Source organism: Lygodium microphyllum, chromosome 12, assembly GCF_053477565.2.
Source record: "Lygodium microphyllum isolate KBCC chromosome 12, Lygodium_microphyllum_v1.1.10, whole genome shotgun sequence".
Taxonomy (NCBI): Eukaryota; Viridiplantae; Streptophyta; class Polypodiopsida; order Schizaeales; family Lygodiaceae; genus Lygodium; species Lygodium microphyllum.
Window position 1 is genome coordinate 12,287,741 of NC_141146.1, and position 18,351 is coordinate 12,306,091.

General features: G+C 40.3%; 1 protein-coding gene across 1 annotated transcript; it reads right to left on the bottom strand.

Moving 5' to 3' along the window:
* Nucleotides 1-12,550: 12,550 nt before the first annotated feature.
* Nucleotides 12,551-17,916, bottom strand: RSW3 (Glycosyl hydrolases family 31 protein). The gene is made up of 6 exons (XM_087689161.1): nucleotides 16,245-17,916; nucleotides 15,811-16,084; nucleotides 15,578-15,713; nucleotides 14,980-15,190; nucleotides 14,693-14,899; nucleotides 12,551-13,865 (listed from the first exon to the last, which is right to left on the bottom strand). The coding sequence occupies exons 1-6, from the start codon at nucleotides 17,838-17,840 to the stop codon at nucleotides 13,485-13,487; spliced, it is 2,805 nt and encodes a 934-aa protein (XP_087545287.1). The 5' UTR covers nucleotides 17,841-17,916; the 3' UTR covers nucleotides 12,551-13,484.
* Between the last annotated feature and the right edge of the window lie 435 nt (nucleotides 17,917-18,351).

An 18,351-nucleotide genomic window follows, 5' to 3' on the forward strand; every position in this document is an offset into this window, starting at 1 on the left:
CCGGCGAGATAAAGGATCATTCGGAGCATAGAGGCCAAGTAACCATAAGATCTCTCCTTCGGATAAAACTTCAATCACCACAAAGCGGCCATGTACATCATTCTTAATAAGAACAGGCTGATATTTTTCATGTACAATCATGAGCACACCAGAATACTGCCTGGCATGTGTCCCTGCATAGAACAAACGAAAGCTATGGCAATCCACAACTTTTCCTACTTCACCGTGACTCGTGCTCAACAGCACACAAGACATCCCACTGATTCTCATGCAATACAATCCACATGGCATGTTGCTTGTGGCGAGAACAAATTCCTCGCACGTCCCACGTGGCTATCTTCATGCGTATTCAAAAGAAAATCAGGTACGAGGCACAGCTTGCCTTGATTTGACCTTTTTTGCAAGAATGTCCAGGACTCCCTCATCCAAAAAATCAGCTAACATGGCAAAAGAGTTCTGACGACCAGATTTGGAGGTAGACGGCATATCCGCTGTCTTGGGGATGGAATGGGAATAATGACAATCCCATGGGGTAATGACATTACCTCTAGTATCAAAAGCCAGCTTAGCATGTGGACCCTTTGGACCATTCGAATACACTCTCCTAGTTGGCTGTTGACGGGGAGCAGAGGAAACCATAGCAGGAGCAGAGTGCTCTGAAGACAACATTTCTTTCCTGCGCATATAAGTACGCATGGAATCTGGTGAGGTAGTAGGCACAGTATCCACCATGCCAGCAACAAAGCCTGTTGCCTTTTTTCACGCGTACATCTACCCAGTCATTGCCACGGGAATCCAAACCCGAGACCTTTTGTTTACCTTTATCCAAAACTTTAGGTGGCTGGCTGGCACCCTACGACGGAGCATCACACACCATATCTTCCATGGGCAGCGCAACATGCTCAGCATCTGAAGTGTGGTGCTTCTCTGGGCATTTAGCCATAAAATGCCCCAATTTTCCACACGAAAAGCAATGTCTTGCAAAGTTGCCCCATTTCAAGCGAAAATGTAAAGGATGCATGCCAGAGCAATTAATACGTAACCAAGCAGGCCTTTTCCTAGCAGTGTCCCATAACATACACAAACGGTTACAATTCATGGCCCTTAGGCTTGGGGGGACCAGAACAGTGCCCACAGCGGCCATGGCGTCCTTTAACAGTGGCCAATAGACAGCCGGACAGTTTTCCACTTCAACCCACACAGGGCATTCACGTTGCAACAGGCGCTGAAAATCTGCCATTGGGCGCCATGGCACAACATGGACCAAATGGCGATCAACGAACAATGGCACTTTAGACAAGAGAGCAGCACGGTGCGTCCCAGATTTCAACAGCACCTCAAAAAAACCTCGGGGCCCAACAAAAATCTCTTCAACACATTCCCCTTGTAGTAGCAGACTGTGCAGCCACTGGTGAATACGGGAAAGCAGTGGGATCCTGCCAATGAAGAAGAGTATCAGAGCGCGTTCATAAAACACTGAAAAGGAGCGCAAGACATTTTTCGGGTCCACAATGGCTTCCAGAACATCTTCCGTGCAGAGTCAGAAAAATCTTTCTGATTATGTTGAACATAATCGTCAAGCAGAGTGTTGGCAAACTCCAGCAAATGCTCCCAGTCAACATCCTGAGAGTCCACAGAATTAGAAGCAACCTGAGCATAGGAACGATCCTGATGATCCATTGTCTCTACCGAAGTATACTTGGTGCATTTGCCCGCAGGCTGGAAGTCAGGAGCAGGGGGCATCTCCTCTGTGCACGGAACCATATCCTCTGGTTCCTCGGTATCAGAATTCGGACCAAAAGCTGCCACCGTTTGGTCTATAAAAGCCAGATCCAGACCAGCCATATTGTATCACTAAGTATGCTGGTCAGAGGCCGAGTGAAGAGCTCACAGGAGGCAGAAACACACAGGCCTCTCTCTCTCTCTCTCTCTCTCTCTCTCTCTCTCTCTCTCTCTCTCTCTCTCTTCTCTCTCTCTCTCTCTCTCTCTCTCTCTCTCTCTCTCTCTCTCTTCTGTACAAAGGCGTTGTTCAGGGGCGTATTCTGCAAGCACAGCCGATGAAACCTGAGTGTTACCTGTCGGCCTCAGTCGTGGCCTATCACAATAACGCGTGTGATAGGGCACAACCCTAACAGTGTAGGGGGAGGAGGGCGAAACACAGGGCTGGCAGTCGATGGTGGCAGAGCGGGACAGTCGAGGGAGCAGGGCGGGGATGAGGCGACGGTCGACAGTGCCCAGGTCCAACGGCAGGGCTGGACAGTCGGGGGTGTAGGGCAGGGGTCAGGCGTCGGCAGAAACCCTAACGCATAGGGCGAACGGGCGAACGGGCGACAACCAGGTGCAGAGCTCGCAGTTCAAGCGGGTGACAGCAGGGTGGGGGACGTAGCCGACGGGCCTTCAAACAGCAGGGCGAGGGACGTAGCCGCAGCCGACGGGGCCTTCAGATGCGGATGACGAGCCTGCAGGCGACGACAAGAAGGTGGCTGCCTCTCTCTCTCTCTCTCTCACTCTCTCTCTCTCTCTCTCTCTCTCTCTCTCTCTCTCTCTCTCTCTCTCTCTCTCATACACACACATATTGACTACCCTAGTAATAAGTTGCTTGTTTTTATTAACCCAATAACCTAGGTTCAAATCTCCCTTTTTCTATACATATTCTAAATGATTGTGAGGATGTAGGAGTTGTACCAAAGTCCTTCCAATCACCACACATTCAACTTTACCAACTGAGCGCTTTGTGTGTGTGTGTAAAGTACATTATATCCATCTTCTCTCTCTCTCTCTCTCTCTCTCTCTCTCTCTCTAACTCAGTTAAATTAAACTTTTTAATTTAATTTTTTTTAAATTAAACATTTTTAAAAGCTTTTTTTAATGTAAAGTTTTTCGAACATAATTTTTCACACACTTTGAGAGGGAGATAGAAGAAGAGAGAGAGAGAAGAAGAAGAAAGATAAAAAGAAGAAGACAGAGAGGGGAAGGGAAGAGGAAAGAGAATAGTATTTTTTAAATTAAACATTTTTCTTCTCCCCCCCTCTCTCTCTCTCTCATGTGTAGGGCCTAGGTTTTCTCTCTCTCTCTCTCTCTCTCTCTGTGAGTTAAATTAAACTTTTTAATTTAATTTTTTTAATTAAAATAAAGAAAGAGAGAGAAATATACAAAGAGCAAAAAAAAGAAAAGGAGAGGGAGGGAGAGGGGGAACAGAGAGAGAGAAAATATAAAATTTAAGAGAAAGAGAAAGAGAGAGGAAAAGAGAGGGGAGAAGAAAAGGGGGAGAGTAACAGAGAGAAGAAAATGAGAGAGAAAAAATAAGAAGAAGAGAGAGAATTTAAACACAGAGAGAGAATTATAACTACTATATTATTTTCGTTATAAGTTCGGAAAGCCCTGAACCTCCAGAGGGCGGCCCGAATCTACAACCTTTTCCAAACCTCCCTTTTTCAATCAAAATCCCCTCCCCTCCCCTCTTTCTTATGTGTGATCTCTCATTTTCTCGTCCCCCTCCCTTTTTTCATTAAAGACTCCTCTCCTTTTTTTAAAATTAAAACCCCCTCCTCTCTCTCTCTCTCACTTATAATCTCTCTCTTTCCTTTTCCCCTCCCTTTTTTAATTAAATTCCTCCCCTCTCCCCCCCTCTCTCTCATGTGTAAGGCCTGGGTTCTCTCTCTCTCTCTCTCTCTCTCTCTCTCTCTCTCTCTCTCTCTCTCTCTCTCTCTCTCACAATTAAATCAAACTTCTTTTTAAATCAAAAGTTTCTCTCTTTCTCTCTCTCTCTCTCTCTCTGTCTCTCTCAGTTAGATTAAACTTTTAAATTTAAACTTTTCTATTAATTAAACATTTTTTAAAACATTTTTTAATTTAAAGTTTTTCGAACATAGTTTTTTACACACTTTGAAAGGGAGAAAAAAGAAGAGAGAGAGAGAGAGAGAGAGAGAGAGAGAGAGAGAGAGAGAGAGAGAAGAAGAATAATAATAATAATAATAAGATTGAGAGAGGAGAGTAGAAAGAGGAAAGAAAATAGTCTTTTTTTAATTAAATATTTTTCTTCTCCCCCTCCCCCGCTCTCTCTCATGTGTAAGGCCTAGGTTCATTCTCTCTCTCTCTCTCTCTGTATGTGTATTAGATTAAACTTTTTAATTTAATTTTTTTAATTAAAATAAAGAAATAGAGAAATATACAAATAGCAAAAAAGAAAGAAGAGGAGAGGGAGAGAGAAAGGGGGAATGGAGAGAAAGGGAATTATAGAGAGTGGAGATATAAAATTTAAGAAAAAGAGAGAGGAAAAGAAAAAAGGAAAAGAGAGGAAAGAGAACGGAGAAGAAAAGGGAGGAGAGAGAGATAGAGAGAGAAGAAAAGGAGAGAGAAAATAAAAAGACTAGAAAGAATTTGAACACAATGAGAGAATTATAAAGAGAGGAAGTATCAAATTTAAAAAGAGAGAAGGAAAAGAGAGAGAGAGAGAGAGAGAGAGAGAGAGAGAGAAGATAATTATTTTTTTAATTTAAATATTTTTTGAGAGAGAAAGAGAGAGAGAGAGAGAGAGAGAGAGAAGAAAAAGATAACATTTAAAAAAATTAGAAGAAAGGGAAGGAGAAGAAAAGGGGGCGAAGAGAGAGAGAGAGAGAGAGAGAGAGAGAGAGAGAGAGAGAGAGAGAGAGGAGAAGAAGAGAGAGAATATAAACATAAAGAGAGAATTATACATAGGGAAAATGTAAAATTTACATACTTTAAGAGAGACTAAGGGGGGAAGGGAGGAGAAGAAAGTGAAAGAAGAAGAAGAAGAAGAAGAAGAGAGAGAGAGAGAGAGAGAGAGAGAGGGGACATGTAGAGAGAATTATAGAGAAAGGAAATATAAAATTTAAAAAGAGAGAGTAAAAATAGAGGAGAAAGAGAAAAGGAAAAGAGAGGAGAGAGAGAAGAAAAGTGCAAAGAGAAGAAAATAAGAGAGAGAGAAGAAGAAAAAAAAGGAAAAAAGAGGAGAGGGAGAGAGAATAAAAGAGATGAGAGAGGGGGGAGAATAAAAGGAGAGAGAGAGAGAGAGAAGAAAAGTGAGGAGAGAAAAAAAGGAGAGAGAAAGAGAGAGAGAGAACCAGGAGAGGAGAAAAAATAAACTAAAATAGAAGGCAAAAAGAGAGAGAGAGAGAGGTAGTAAATTAAAAAATTAGAAACAGAGAGGAAAAAGAGGAGAGAGAAAGATGAGAAATGGATTGTTGAGCCAAGTTGCTATGCGATAGCATGGCAACCTCGCTCGCCGCTTTGAGGCAATGAAGCTGCCACGAAGCGGCCGTAACGCTTAATATGAGTACCAACACTAATATGCACAACTTCACAAGCTTAGAAGATCAATGTATTATGAGATGGACTATTTTGAGACTCACCTTTTGAGTCTGATATTCATCATTTGATTACCATTAGTTGGAGATTGTTTTGAAAAACAAATTTACAATTTCTTTTTGACAAAAGTAGTGTGAATAATGAATTGATCGATTCCAACCAATCAAATAATTGATTTGAACTTTCCATAAAACTTATGTATATTATCCTCATTAGCAAGTGTCTTCTTATTAGCATATCTACTCATAATATAGACATATAAGTACACATTTACTATCACAATTTACCTTCAAACATATACCTAGCATTTGCCTTTGGGAGTTCACTATATGTAAACCCTTACTATCACATGCATTCATGGGCTAATTAAAAAACCCCTTATTTATAAATTTATCATGAATAAAACGCACCTTTTCATATTCAACTTATGTATATCCACATAAAATGATACCCTTAATATATAAAAAGAAGTCTAAAATGTGATTTTTAACATTCCTTTTATTGAACCCACATGATAGACTTATTTTTTAGTGACACCACCTCCTGCCCCTCGACAGGCATTTGCATGTGCTAATGCATACATTTAACTAATAAAGTATGTCTATTAGCTTGGCTAGAAAGTGTCCAACATTGGCTAATTAACCGTGTAAGGCTAGTCTTTAAAAAAATACTAATGTTTCTTGCTAAATTGGTTGGCCAACAAGGTGATGTAATCAGAAGGGCCTACTAAGATAAGAAGGTAAGATTCAAATATGTATGGCAAGGGACTGATTTGACCATCCACAAAAGGGAATTACAAAAGAGACATAGTAATGCTATAAAGCTTTAACATAGCTAGGATATTGCTAATGCCTAGTACAAGTGACATATGGTAATTTTACATGGAATTTTCATAGAGAGTTATATGTTCAATTACAAAAGTTAGATTGATTTGAATCACATCCTACCATTTATATCTAGCTATGAATATGTCCTTAGGGTACCAAATGTCACATAGAATCTAAGCTAGATAATCAAGAGCATAAACATGTTTTGTTCAGGGCTTCTTATGTTGCAATTTAATGCCATAACTCGACAAGATAATTTTGCTTTAGAATTATTATTGATTCATCACCTTGATGAGGACAAAGAATGGGGAGACCTACCTGAATCCCCATGTGAGATCAAAAATAGTAGAGGAAGTGCTTTTGTTTTGCATTGGAAATGTTTATCGTAGAATCTAGAGATTTGACACTATGATTAAAATCAATCTATTTATTTTGTTTGATTGCATAAAGTGAGAATGGTTATGTATTGAGATAAGAATAGAGTAACTTGGGTATCGTAATCAGAAAGTGCAATTATTAAGTGATATGTTTTTGCTATCCTAATGAATTGGGAATCGCAAATGAAAGGTTTGCTTTGGTGAACACTTTGTATGGATGATAAAATATTTAAATAATCTTGAAGATTTGAGCTGTAGGAGATAGTTCATGGATTGTAAAAGAAATCATTTCTTGTGGCAAAAACACTTTGCTTTTTGATAACATAAACAAGAAGAACTATTATCCACAAGACCATAGAGTCCAATGGATGGCTCTTGCATGGAACTTAAGGGATTAGTCATGAATAAGAAAGAGTTTGAAATGACATTAATGGCTCACATTGAAGTCCTTAACAACATCAGGGAGAAGTATGAAACTCCTAGCAACATTGAGGATTGTTTGTTTTATCATGTGATTGACAATGTATCCCAGAGAAAAAATACCAAAACATAAAAGAAATAGTTTCACAAAATAGTTAAAGAAGACCTTGAGATACACAAGGAGAGCTATGGATTTATTCCTCGTGATGGGAATTAATTGTGTATTTTTAGAAATTCATTAAACCTTTGGAAAGGAAGTAAGAAAAAGATTATCAAATGCTACCTACGATTGGTCTATTTTCTAGGCTATTAGATTTCCCCATTTGTTGGTTGCTTAGGGGGCTAGACTTTATATGAGGACTTCTTAGGGTGAGATGCACGATCTAGTTGCCTATTGTATTTGTTAAGGATGAGTGTATCATGTAGCAATACCTAAAATGGGAGCCCCTAAGGCAAGAGATTTTGATTTGGGTGGAGCTTGCATGAATGAACATTAAACAAGGAATTACTATCTGTTACAAAACATGCTATGCAACAAATGTATTATAGTTATCTTTACATGATATTAACTTCGAGTGGATGAACATTAAAAAAGAATTGATACTATGAAACAAATGTAGTAAAGTTGTCATTGCATGCATCTTAACTTACTATGCATATTACTCTCCATCAATGATGAAGGAATGTATTACAAGATAAAAGGAAACCTCTACTTGATTGTATGTAAGCAACATTTGATTAAACTATCATTGTATTCAAGCTACATCAATGGGTGGCTACTTTTGGAAATCTTTATTCTATTGAAGTCAAAAGGATGAACCCTTATATCTAGGGTATAACTTCTTTTTAAAAGAAGGAAAAAGCAATCCTATTTTGTTTAGGCTAATTGTGGAACTTTAGTCATTTCTATCCTTGGGCAAATGGAGATTTTGTACCAAAATCATGGGCTTCTCTTGCATTGGTTCATAATCATCTATAGTTGTCCTCGAACAAGAACCTCTAGCCATCAACATCCTCCCTAGTTCTCAATATGGTACCTAGGTGGAGTACTAGGGGTATATTACATACATACAAGTTGTTTGAGGCCTCCTAGGCCATGAAGGATGGTGTTATCATGTTGTGCTTGGCTCCACAATGGGTGGTGACTTTGCCATATCCTTCAAGAGTACATCATTGCATGCTAACACACGTGTAGGAAGACCCAAGATTATCCATTTAACTTTTATGGGACCATGTTGACCTTAAAATATAGGCCATAGCATACGTTATATTTGGGCATGGTATAAAATCACAAAGATATAATATTTGTAAATAGAAGAGGGCAATCATCACTCGTTTCGACATAGATACTTCATTGGCCTTGAAATTTCTATTGAAAGTTACATGTGGTCCATTATCGAGTGTAGCGATGTTGTGGATAATATTGGCAACCTTGGTTGATTAAATCTATAATGTCTCATAAAAATTTCCTAGCTATGTGTTTTTTACCACAAGATATTCTGCCCAGGTTCTTTGCATATGCTTATCTCCTAAGAATGTTTATAGATGGCTAGGTTTGCTTTTGCAAGTAGGTTGGATTTCTTTGGACTAGCATTTGATCTCAATATGGGGGGCACCATGCATGCTAGACCCAACTAGTTACTAATACAAACAATGAGCTTTTGTAAAAAAGAAGTTGCCCTCTGTAGAGGATAACTACAAGACTATTCAACCCATCCCACCTACATATACATTTTGGAACCCAAGGTTTGATATATTTATTTGATTAAATGACCCCCACATTACTAAGGTTTGGTCAAGCTCTATCTTCAATCTACTGATTGTGTGACACTATTTGTTATTCTTGGTTTCTTTTTCCACCTTATGCATGTATGAGCCCAATGGCTATGATAGCAAGATGTGGCAAAAGAATGAATATTCAAATATGCCCTCATTACCATCCCACACCTTTTCAAAATTGGTACCATGTAATGACCATGTAAAGTTTTTAAAATAGACCTTTATTAAACCTATTCACACTTTCAAGGCTACAATGAAAAAAAAAACATTAATTAACATTAAATGAATTTTTTTAATTATGCATAAAGAGGGGATCAAGGGGGGTTAATATGGGCAATGTGAGTGTGAAAATTATTAGATCTCTTATGTTCTCATTTACTTCCAAAAGATAAACATGGAGAGAGAGAGAGAGAGAGAGAGAGAGAGTACATGCACATGAGCTTCAAGAGACAGAGAGAGATATAATGAAAGAAATGAAAAAATGTGACAAAAGTGTAAGACATCATCAATACCTTATGTGAGAATGTTTTATGCAATCGACTAGTTGGATTCTCATTTCACATTTTCCAAAATCAACAATTTTCCCACATAAGGAAAACATCACCAAAGAGGGAAATAAAGCCCAAGAAAAAAATAGGTGTATGTGATCATAAGGGTGCCCAAGTTAAGTGTAGCCTACTTTCAATGGCTTAGTATTGTTGAACAAGTTATGCACTTATCGATAAAAAATAATGTAAAAAATAATAACTACAAAGGCACTATAGTTCTAGAGATGCCAAGTGACAAATAAATACCTTGGCCCATGTTGAGCATAAGATTCATTTTAAGAAGCGTAGGTGAGGAAATTCATCGACAATAGTGGCTAAGCACCAAGAGGTTTCTTCCAAGGGTTGGCCTTGCCATTTGATGAGGTATTCCTTGATGGATCGAGATCTTAAGTGTTTATGTCATTGCCCAATGATTGCCTCAGGGGTTCACTAAATGATACTTTCTTCATCTATGGGGGGAAACTCTTCCACATAGTGCATTGAGGTGCCAATGAAGGGCTTTAGCTAGCTGACATGAAACACATTATGAATCTTGGTGGTAGGGGGAAGCTCTAATTAGTAGGCTGAGTTACCAACTCTTTTGAGGATCTAATAGGGGCCATAGAAATGGTGGGCCAGCTTGTTACCACTGCCTTCTTTGAGAGTGGAGTAATAGGACTTAAGCACTTTCAAGAGGACCAACTCTCCCTCTCAGAATTCCAAATGTCTTCTTTTCTCATCATCATAAAGCTTCATCTGGATTTGTGCCTTTTGGAGATTCACTTTGCATTACTGAAGCAGGGCGGCTTGCATGTGATCCAACCCGGTTTACTCTGAGGGTTGATCTTATCATTGGACAAGACTATAGGGAGGAGGACCTTATACTGTATAATGCCTCAAAAGGGAAAACCTTAGTGCTAGAGTGGGTGAAGTTATTATATGCAAATTCAGCCAAGTGAAGCCATGTATCCAAATTGTATTGTACATCATTGGCAAAAGTGTCGCGTGTACATCTCAAGCCATTTATTTACCCTTTCGGTCTGGCCATTTGTTTGTGGGTAGTACGTAACGGATAGAGCAAGCTTGGTGCCCATAAATGTAAAAACTGCATGCCAAAAGTTGCTCATGAACTTGGCATCCCGATCATGCATTATGACTTGCGGTAATCTATGCAAATTGAAGACATTCTCCATAAACCGAGTGGCCACCTGAGAGGTAATGTATTGGATCTTAGTGGGGATAAAGTGGATAGCATTGGTGAGATAATCAACTACCATGTATATACTATTCCATCCTTGCTTAGTAACGAGAGACACTTGATGAAGTCCATGGTGATATGTGTCAATTTCCCTTCAGGACTATGTAATATCCCTCCATAAGCCTTTCTAGTGAAAGCTATTAGCAATCCTATCATATGTTTTGAAAACACCCAAGTGACTAGTGGAGCAAGAATGCATCTCTTCCATGATCTTCTTGTGAAGGGAGAAGTATGGAGGATGATAATCTTGCCATGGAACCAAATAAGGTCATCTTTGAGCTAATATTAGGAGTTTTTAGCCATTACCCTATGCTGTAATTTTTGAAATATGTGGCTAAAGTCCTCATCCAACAAATAAGCTTCTTAAAGGTTCTCAATTCAATAATTATGCAACTCTAAAGTGGAGAATACTCTGCATACCCACATCCAAGAGAGTGAATGAGCCAAGATATTATCTTTGCCCCGAGTGAGAGAGATATTCTCCTTTTGGTGCTAGTGATGGGAACATCTTCAAGATAGTAGTATCCATCTTCCTCAGGAGGGTATTCATTATAGAGATATTAGTCTTCAGGGTAGCCTTCTTGATAGTAGTTGGGGTAGTAGCCGTCCGCTCCTTGTTGGGGACGAGGTGTTTTAAGATTTGGGTTAAGCTCATCCTCTCCCTGGTCTTTATCTTCATCTTCATCTGACTATATTTCTTCTTCTTTCACATGTTTCTCCTTTACTTGGCTCCTTGGTTCTTCTTTGATTGGTTGCACTCCACTCTTCAACTTTTAGACTCTTTTAGCCCGCATCTACTTCAAGTATGGTTCGGCTCTTCCTTTGGCTCCTTTAGATCCAGAGGCAGTCTCCCAATCCCACCTCAGCATGATCTTCTCTTGCAACTCTGTGTCTAGGTCTCAAGCCATCTTCACTTGCCACAAGCTAGCTCTCTCGCACCATGATCAACTGATAGTCAACATCCTCCAAGTCTTCATCCAGCTCTTTAGCCTTCTCTTCAAGATTGCATAGCACACTGGTTCCTTGTTGGGTCTTCCTTAGCACTTTGATGGTCTTCTTCATCCACTCAATTAATTTAAGTTGTAGCTCTTTCTTCTTGTATATGATTTTGAGCCAGTGACATAGCTCGTCTTCCTCTTCAAAGAAAGTGTCCTCCCACAAACTCAACTCTCTCCAATACATTTTTGAATGATACACCACACGTCCTTATCACACCATGGCTCCCTCTCAACTTTGTTGGTATATCAAGTTCTTTTCCAATTTTCAACAAGTAACACATCCGAGGGGTGTTCTGATGTGGAGCATCATGTCATGTCGTATTATGTTGTGTCATCGCATCACATTGCACAACATGTTATGGTAAAATCTCATCCACATCCATGAACATGCTCCCCTCTCAAGCTAGTATGCTCCACGCTAGAGTTGCTCTAATACCAAGTGTTACAGACCTTTACAGGACTTCAAGTCATAACCTATCATTCATGAGGTACAAAAAGGCACACAAGATATATCCATAAAGAATCTTTGTATTCATAATATCGAAAGATACAACATTGAGGCACATTTCAAAACTACACCCTCGTGATGCCGCACATATGAGGGTCCCCCACCGAGTAAAGAGAATCACACGTAGAGTGAAAACCAAGCAAGGCTCAAAGTCACTACTACACCCTATATAGGTGTTTTTGGCTCCAATGCCATGGTATGACTATAAAGCCCATACCCTTACAGAGGAGGGAAGGGGGTGTGCACGAAGAGAGAGAGAGAGAGAGAGTCTCATAAAAAGGGCCCTATCAACAAAATGTATTACCTTCATAGTTAAGCAACCAATGGTGATTTTCTTATATAACTAAGGATTCTTCTGGTCAAGCTCAACTTCCCTACTTTATCCAATGATGTACTCCGAACCATGTCAGATCCATATGCTACCAAGTTGGTAAACAAAAGGGAATTTTAAAAGCCTTTGTTTTGTTCCTTGCATCAAGTAACATTCTTGGAAAATGTAGTAATAAACTGATATTTCAAAGACTTTATACAGGGTTATCTATAAGCAGGTTCACTTGGTGAAATTTGGCTTCATATTGTTTAAAGGAGTTTTGCCTGTTTATGCTGCTCTAATTTGTCCAAATCAGCATAATTTGAAGTGATCATGTTGATTCTACTGTCTTTACAGGCCTGTATAGGTTTGGGAATAGCATTAACGTTCTAGTAGGCAAAAACAAAGGATGTATGTACCAAAAACAAGCTGTTTCCATGTGGATCCCTACCATTTTATGTCTTATCATCCATGTTGCGTATACATTATGGATAACTTACTCAAATTGCTAGCGAGGACCATGACTAGCAAATATGGATGGGTCACAGCAAGCCATAGTGTCCATAAGGAATATATTGTACCAACATAATGTGTCAGAACAGATCTTGTGATTAGAACCAGATTTGAATACCCATGCATTACACCATTAAAGCTAATAGTAAAAACTCATGGGACCATCATCTCTAAGGTGTAAGAGTGGCAGGTAATAACAGTGCGCATGCATCCCCTATGTGTGAGAACATGTAATATTGTTGCTTGCCTTTGCCTTGCAAGCTCAAGATTAATATAGGCGAGCAGTCCGTTTTTCCAGCTGCCTTTATTTGGTTTTGGTTTGACATACATCAGCAGTTAAGACAAAGATTAGCATGCAGCCTATTCTTCTTTTTAAGAAAAAGTGCCTGATAAAAGTAGAATCACCCTTAAAAATGGTCTGGCACAAGGAAGCACCAGCAATCCAGTGGAGGGCATTACTGCAATCTTGTATCTGTTTATTCTCTTAAAGAGCTACATTGACTCCCTGTATAAAGAACCTCTTCTTCTAGATCTGCTGTGTTCTCGTATAGAAGTAAAATCTTTGATCACTGCTGTAGAGCTTCCAAGACAGCCTCTTCTATTCTGTCTACTAGAAAAACATGATGTTGACCCCATCTATCAAAAAATTTTAATAGACCAGTCTTCAGCAATTGGGACATTGGGCTTCCTTATGACATGTGCATTAAGGTATGCTCCTGGTCGAAGTGTTAATGGGGCAGCCTCAAGTTCCACTCTGCGGTTCAAAGGCTCTACAAAAGCATGCTTAATGCTTGAGACATCCTTGGATTTCAACCCAAGAACAATAATTCTTTCAACCAAGCAGGATGTTGTAAACAGTTTGTTGCCACTCGTGGAAGTCTTGATGCTGGATGATGAAAGTCGACCCTGAGAGAACACAAATCTCCGATGAATGTATGCTCCATCCAGGAACTCAAAACTCTTTCCATCATCTACATAAAGCTCGCCCTCAGCTTCGTTGGAGCTGTTAAGAGCCACAACCTGTTGACAGTGTTCCAAAGAGAGAAGAATAGATCTTATCAGGATTGTTTAGGAAAAAAATATTGTATATAATTGTTCAGATATACAGAACACAGCATTGAAAAACAAACAAACCAGCATCTAGGGTTATCTACAAATGGTCAATTAACTTGGCAAAAAGAAATGCACTAATGTGCCCTCCATCTAAACTGTCTAAAACACATAAAATGACAGACAAAGACAATGTCAGAGCTCTTAATGTCCTCCTCTGACTCAGACTGAAGCTCACAGGCAGGAGATGACCACACAAGACACAAGACTGCTAATAGATATTTGACAGCAGTAGATGCACCATACAGCATGCAATTTAGCAACAATATAGGAGTGTGGGACAAGTTGTCGTCGTATACACCATATTAAGACATCATTAGTTAACACACAAGTCATCATGTCAAACCTTCAGCCAAACTTGGCTAATAAATGCTTCCTTGATAGGACTTAAATTTACTTAGCATTTAAATCTGGAGAGAATGATCAGCCTTCAGTGTACTGTGACACATCGCTAGATGAATGGATTCTGGAGATGGTTGTAGAAGCTCCTCCTACCCTCCCTTTAAAATTTGAAGTCAGTGTAAAGGTGGCAGCAACTATAAATAAATGACCCAATAGGTTCATGCCTGCATCCGCCAAGAAGCTTGACACTGCTCTATGAATAAGATCGAGCTTATTCCTTGTGATATGACATGTTAGGGACATCCTTCCTAGAAAAGTGTGAGTACAGGACCAACAAGCAACTACAACCTGCATAAAGTATCTTTGGAGGCCTAGCAAAAGTGAAAGTAGCTTACCAAGGTGTAAGGATCATTTAAAGTTTGAGTTGAGCTCCGGCGAGTTCTATCCTTACGAGGAATAATGGAGCCACCCCTCTGAAAAACAGGTATAGCCTCCATGGTGACAGGAACCTTATGATAATCACCTCCAAGGTAAACTGCACCAGTTCTCACGTCATACCATGGTTCCGTACCAGGTAAATAGACACTTTCTGAAGTAACTCCCTGATGTAAAATAAAGCCAGATGAAAAAGGAACAAAATGAGCTGCGACCTGAAAGCAAAGACACAAGGTTGAAAGCAGACCTCTGTGTAGACACCATGAACCAACATATCACTTCCAACGAGGCATTCCTTGTCCATTGCAAAAGTCATTTCCTCTTCTGGATACTCCATCCACAATGGGCGCACGATAGGCACACCTGTTATGTTAGCCTCCCTAAACAAGGTGTAGAAGTACGGAAGAAGAGTGTATCGTACACGAATAGCTTCACGGATTAGAGTTGTATAAGGCTCCCTGCATAGAACATTATCATCTATGGTTAGTGAAGTTGAATGATAACTTCCATTTTCTCTAGCTAGGTGTAAAGGGCAAGCAAACACTAAAAAGAGCTATAAACATGTTGATATATTTAAGTCATTTTACATATCTAGACGCAATGTTACAGACCATCCTTAATCTAAACACTGTTCTTGCATTTACAAAAGAGTAAGACTAGCCACAACTTTTTCCTCAATCCAATGACATTAATCCAAGCTGGCCCATAAGATGCATAAGGCTCAAACCTTGGCATTGGTTTAAGACCATACCAGCAAATTGGCTACATCTTTTACCAAAGACTTCAACCAGAATATTCCTTGAAAATTCAACCAAATAGACCAACAGAAGACAAGAAAGCCCTACCCAAACAGCCAGGGTTCTCTGCGCTTTGTATCAAGATGAGCATGTGCTCTAAAAAATGGGTAAAAGGCAGCCAATTGGTACCAACGTGTCAACATCTCAGGATCCGGATTTCCAAAAAAGCCACCCACATCAGCCCCTGGCAAGTAATTATAGGAAAACAAGAATCTTGTTCAGAAAAAGAACATGCAGGTTCATCATATATAGGTTTTCAGCTATGACAGGAAAATGCTTGCCTGTAAAGGAAAGGCCTGTGAGACCAAGGCTCAATACCATGGGAATTGAGACCTGTAGATGGTCCCAATCAGCAGTATTGTCTCCTGTCCAAACTGCCCCAACCTTCTGGGTCCCAGCAAAGAAAGCACGAGATAGCACAAAGGGTCTATCTTTTCCATTTTCTCTTTTTAAAAGACCTTCAGTTGTTGCCATGTGAAAATAATACCCGTAAGCATTGTGAACATCACGGTGTTCCACACCACCTGAATGCAGAGAGTCCCTAGGCATGGTTGCCTGAAAATAATATTGCCAAGCTTGAGTAAACTGCAATATGGAACTGGTGTAAACCCGAATTATTTTCCTATACTAGTTCTGAAACTGAAGAGGGGGAAAAAAACAAAAAACACTGCCTTCCTTTACTCTTTCATAAATTGCAGTTCATACGGGTTGATACCTCAGGGCCATTGAAAACAGAGGGTTCGTTCATGTCATTCCAAATGTACAATGAAGGAGTGGACCCTTCATAGCTGTCATAAGAAAACTTTCCAGCCCACCAACTTCTTATCTCTGGATTTAGCATATCAAGATAGGATGATGAACCTGGCCAACACCAACCATCGTAGTCCCTACCATGAACATCCTTCACATAGTATCCCTTGGAAGTAGCTTCTTTGTGTAATGGAAACTTGTCGTCCCTCTTTATGTGGGGATCCACAATCATTACCATATGCCGGCCCTTTGACATAAGCTTCTCCTGCATCTCCTTAGGATTGGGGAACAAATATTTGTCAAATGTGAAGTAGCGCTTGCCATCTGTGTGCTCAATGTCAAGCCAAAGTACATCATATGGAATGTCGTGTTCATCAAAGCTGGCATCCACAGAATAAACATCAGCCTCATCTTTGTAGTTCCACCTGGACTGGTGATATGCTGTGGCAAAAAGTTGAGGCATTGCAGGTAATCCCGTTACTGTAGTGTACTGGCGCAATAAATCTTTTGGTTTCGGACCTATGAAAAAGAAGGCATCCACAATGCCACTTTCACTAATCCAGTGTGTATCAATTTCACCTGAAACATTTGGATCCCCTTTATCCCAACCTTGAGCCAACACATCTATTAGCATTTCTGCAGAGTTCAACCAGAAAAAACCAGTGCTTCTAGCTGCACTGTGAGACAGCATGAACGGAATAGATCCATATAGTCCAAATGGAGACTCCTCGATGTACTCAAACACATCAAGGTTAAACAGACGGTAGGGCTCAGAGACGATGTCTGGGCCGCATGTTGGCTTCAAAGCAAGACTAGTTGCATGTTCAGGAATACCATATACATGTTCTGCTCCATGGAAAGACACGTCAAAACTGATAGATTGAGGACCATGTGGTCTCGAGTCTGTGTGTGTGCGAAAATGCTCCTCCCATTCTTCCCCTTCTTTCTTCTTTCTCAGCTGCTCAAAATGGAATAGCCCTTTGCTGTTGAAGGACAATAGGCGCAACTCACCATCTTGAATGTAGACTTCGAAAGGATGATGCTTGACGTGAACCTCAACATTGGACCCCAGATAAAAAACAGAAATCCCCTCCTTTTCTGAAAATCTCTGAAGCCATAACTTTTTATCATCTAGAGTGTCTTCAAGCACGTAAGGCACTTCAAACCGTGCACGGTTGCTAGCATCAGTGGCAGGATCACGATACTCATTGATCTTAAGCCGCAGGATGCTATCAGAGTAGACGATGAGATCAAGGATCAAGGGGTTCGAGGGCTCGCCATCAGTGACATTGATAGGGAGCAGCTTGGCCTGCACTTGGCCATCTACAAGGATCACATCAGATGCTTGATAATTGGACTGACCCACCTGATGGGCTCGCGCTTTTTTGCAGAAGGGGGTTTGATTGCAGTTCCTGAACTCTTCTCTGCGCCAGCTGTGGACATGGCTGGCCCATAAAACGAGGAGAAGCACGAAAGGGAACAAGAGATGGGCTGTCGAATACTTTGGTGACTTCAAAATCTTCCATTTGAGCTGCATCAAAGGCCAATCTCTGTCGCCCATCTTCCTGTTCTTCTCCTCCTCCTTCACAGTCCAGTCCCCCGATTGTTCTAAGCGTGACTCTCTCTCCCTTCCCCCTCCGCCCCGCCCTCCTTGGGTCGCCGGCCTCCCTTGCGTCCCTCCCCGCCCAAAACCCAAGGGCCTGTTCGCACGTGAGAATTACACCAGCATTCGCTTCCCTTGTCTGCAAACAGTCGAAACATTTTATTGGGACTTTTTGCCCCACCCCACCACAACCAGATAAAAATTTAGGAAATTTGATGTTGTATTATATTCAAAAAGTAAGTAAGTATTTTCATCACCGATATGGTTTAGGACTCAAGTCATGACCCCAAAGAGCTTAGTTACAAGCTTAAGAGCCTCATCTTCCTTAGACATCTTCTTAAACAAATTATGAGCATTTGATACAATATACTGAAACAAGCCTCCAAAGGTGGCAAAACAGGCACCCATATGGGCAAAGGTGATGCTATTTCTAAGGCCCCAAATGTTGAACAAAATATCCCCTTGAACA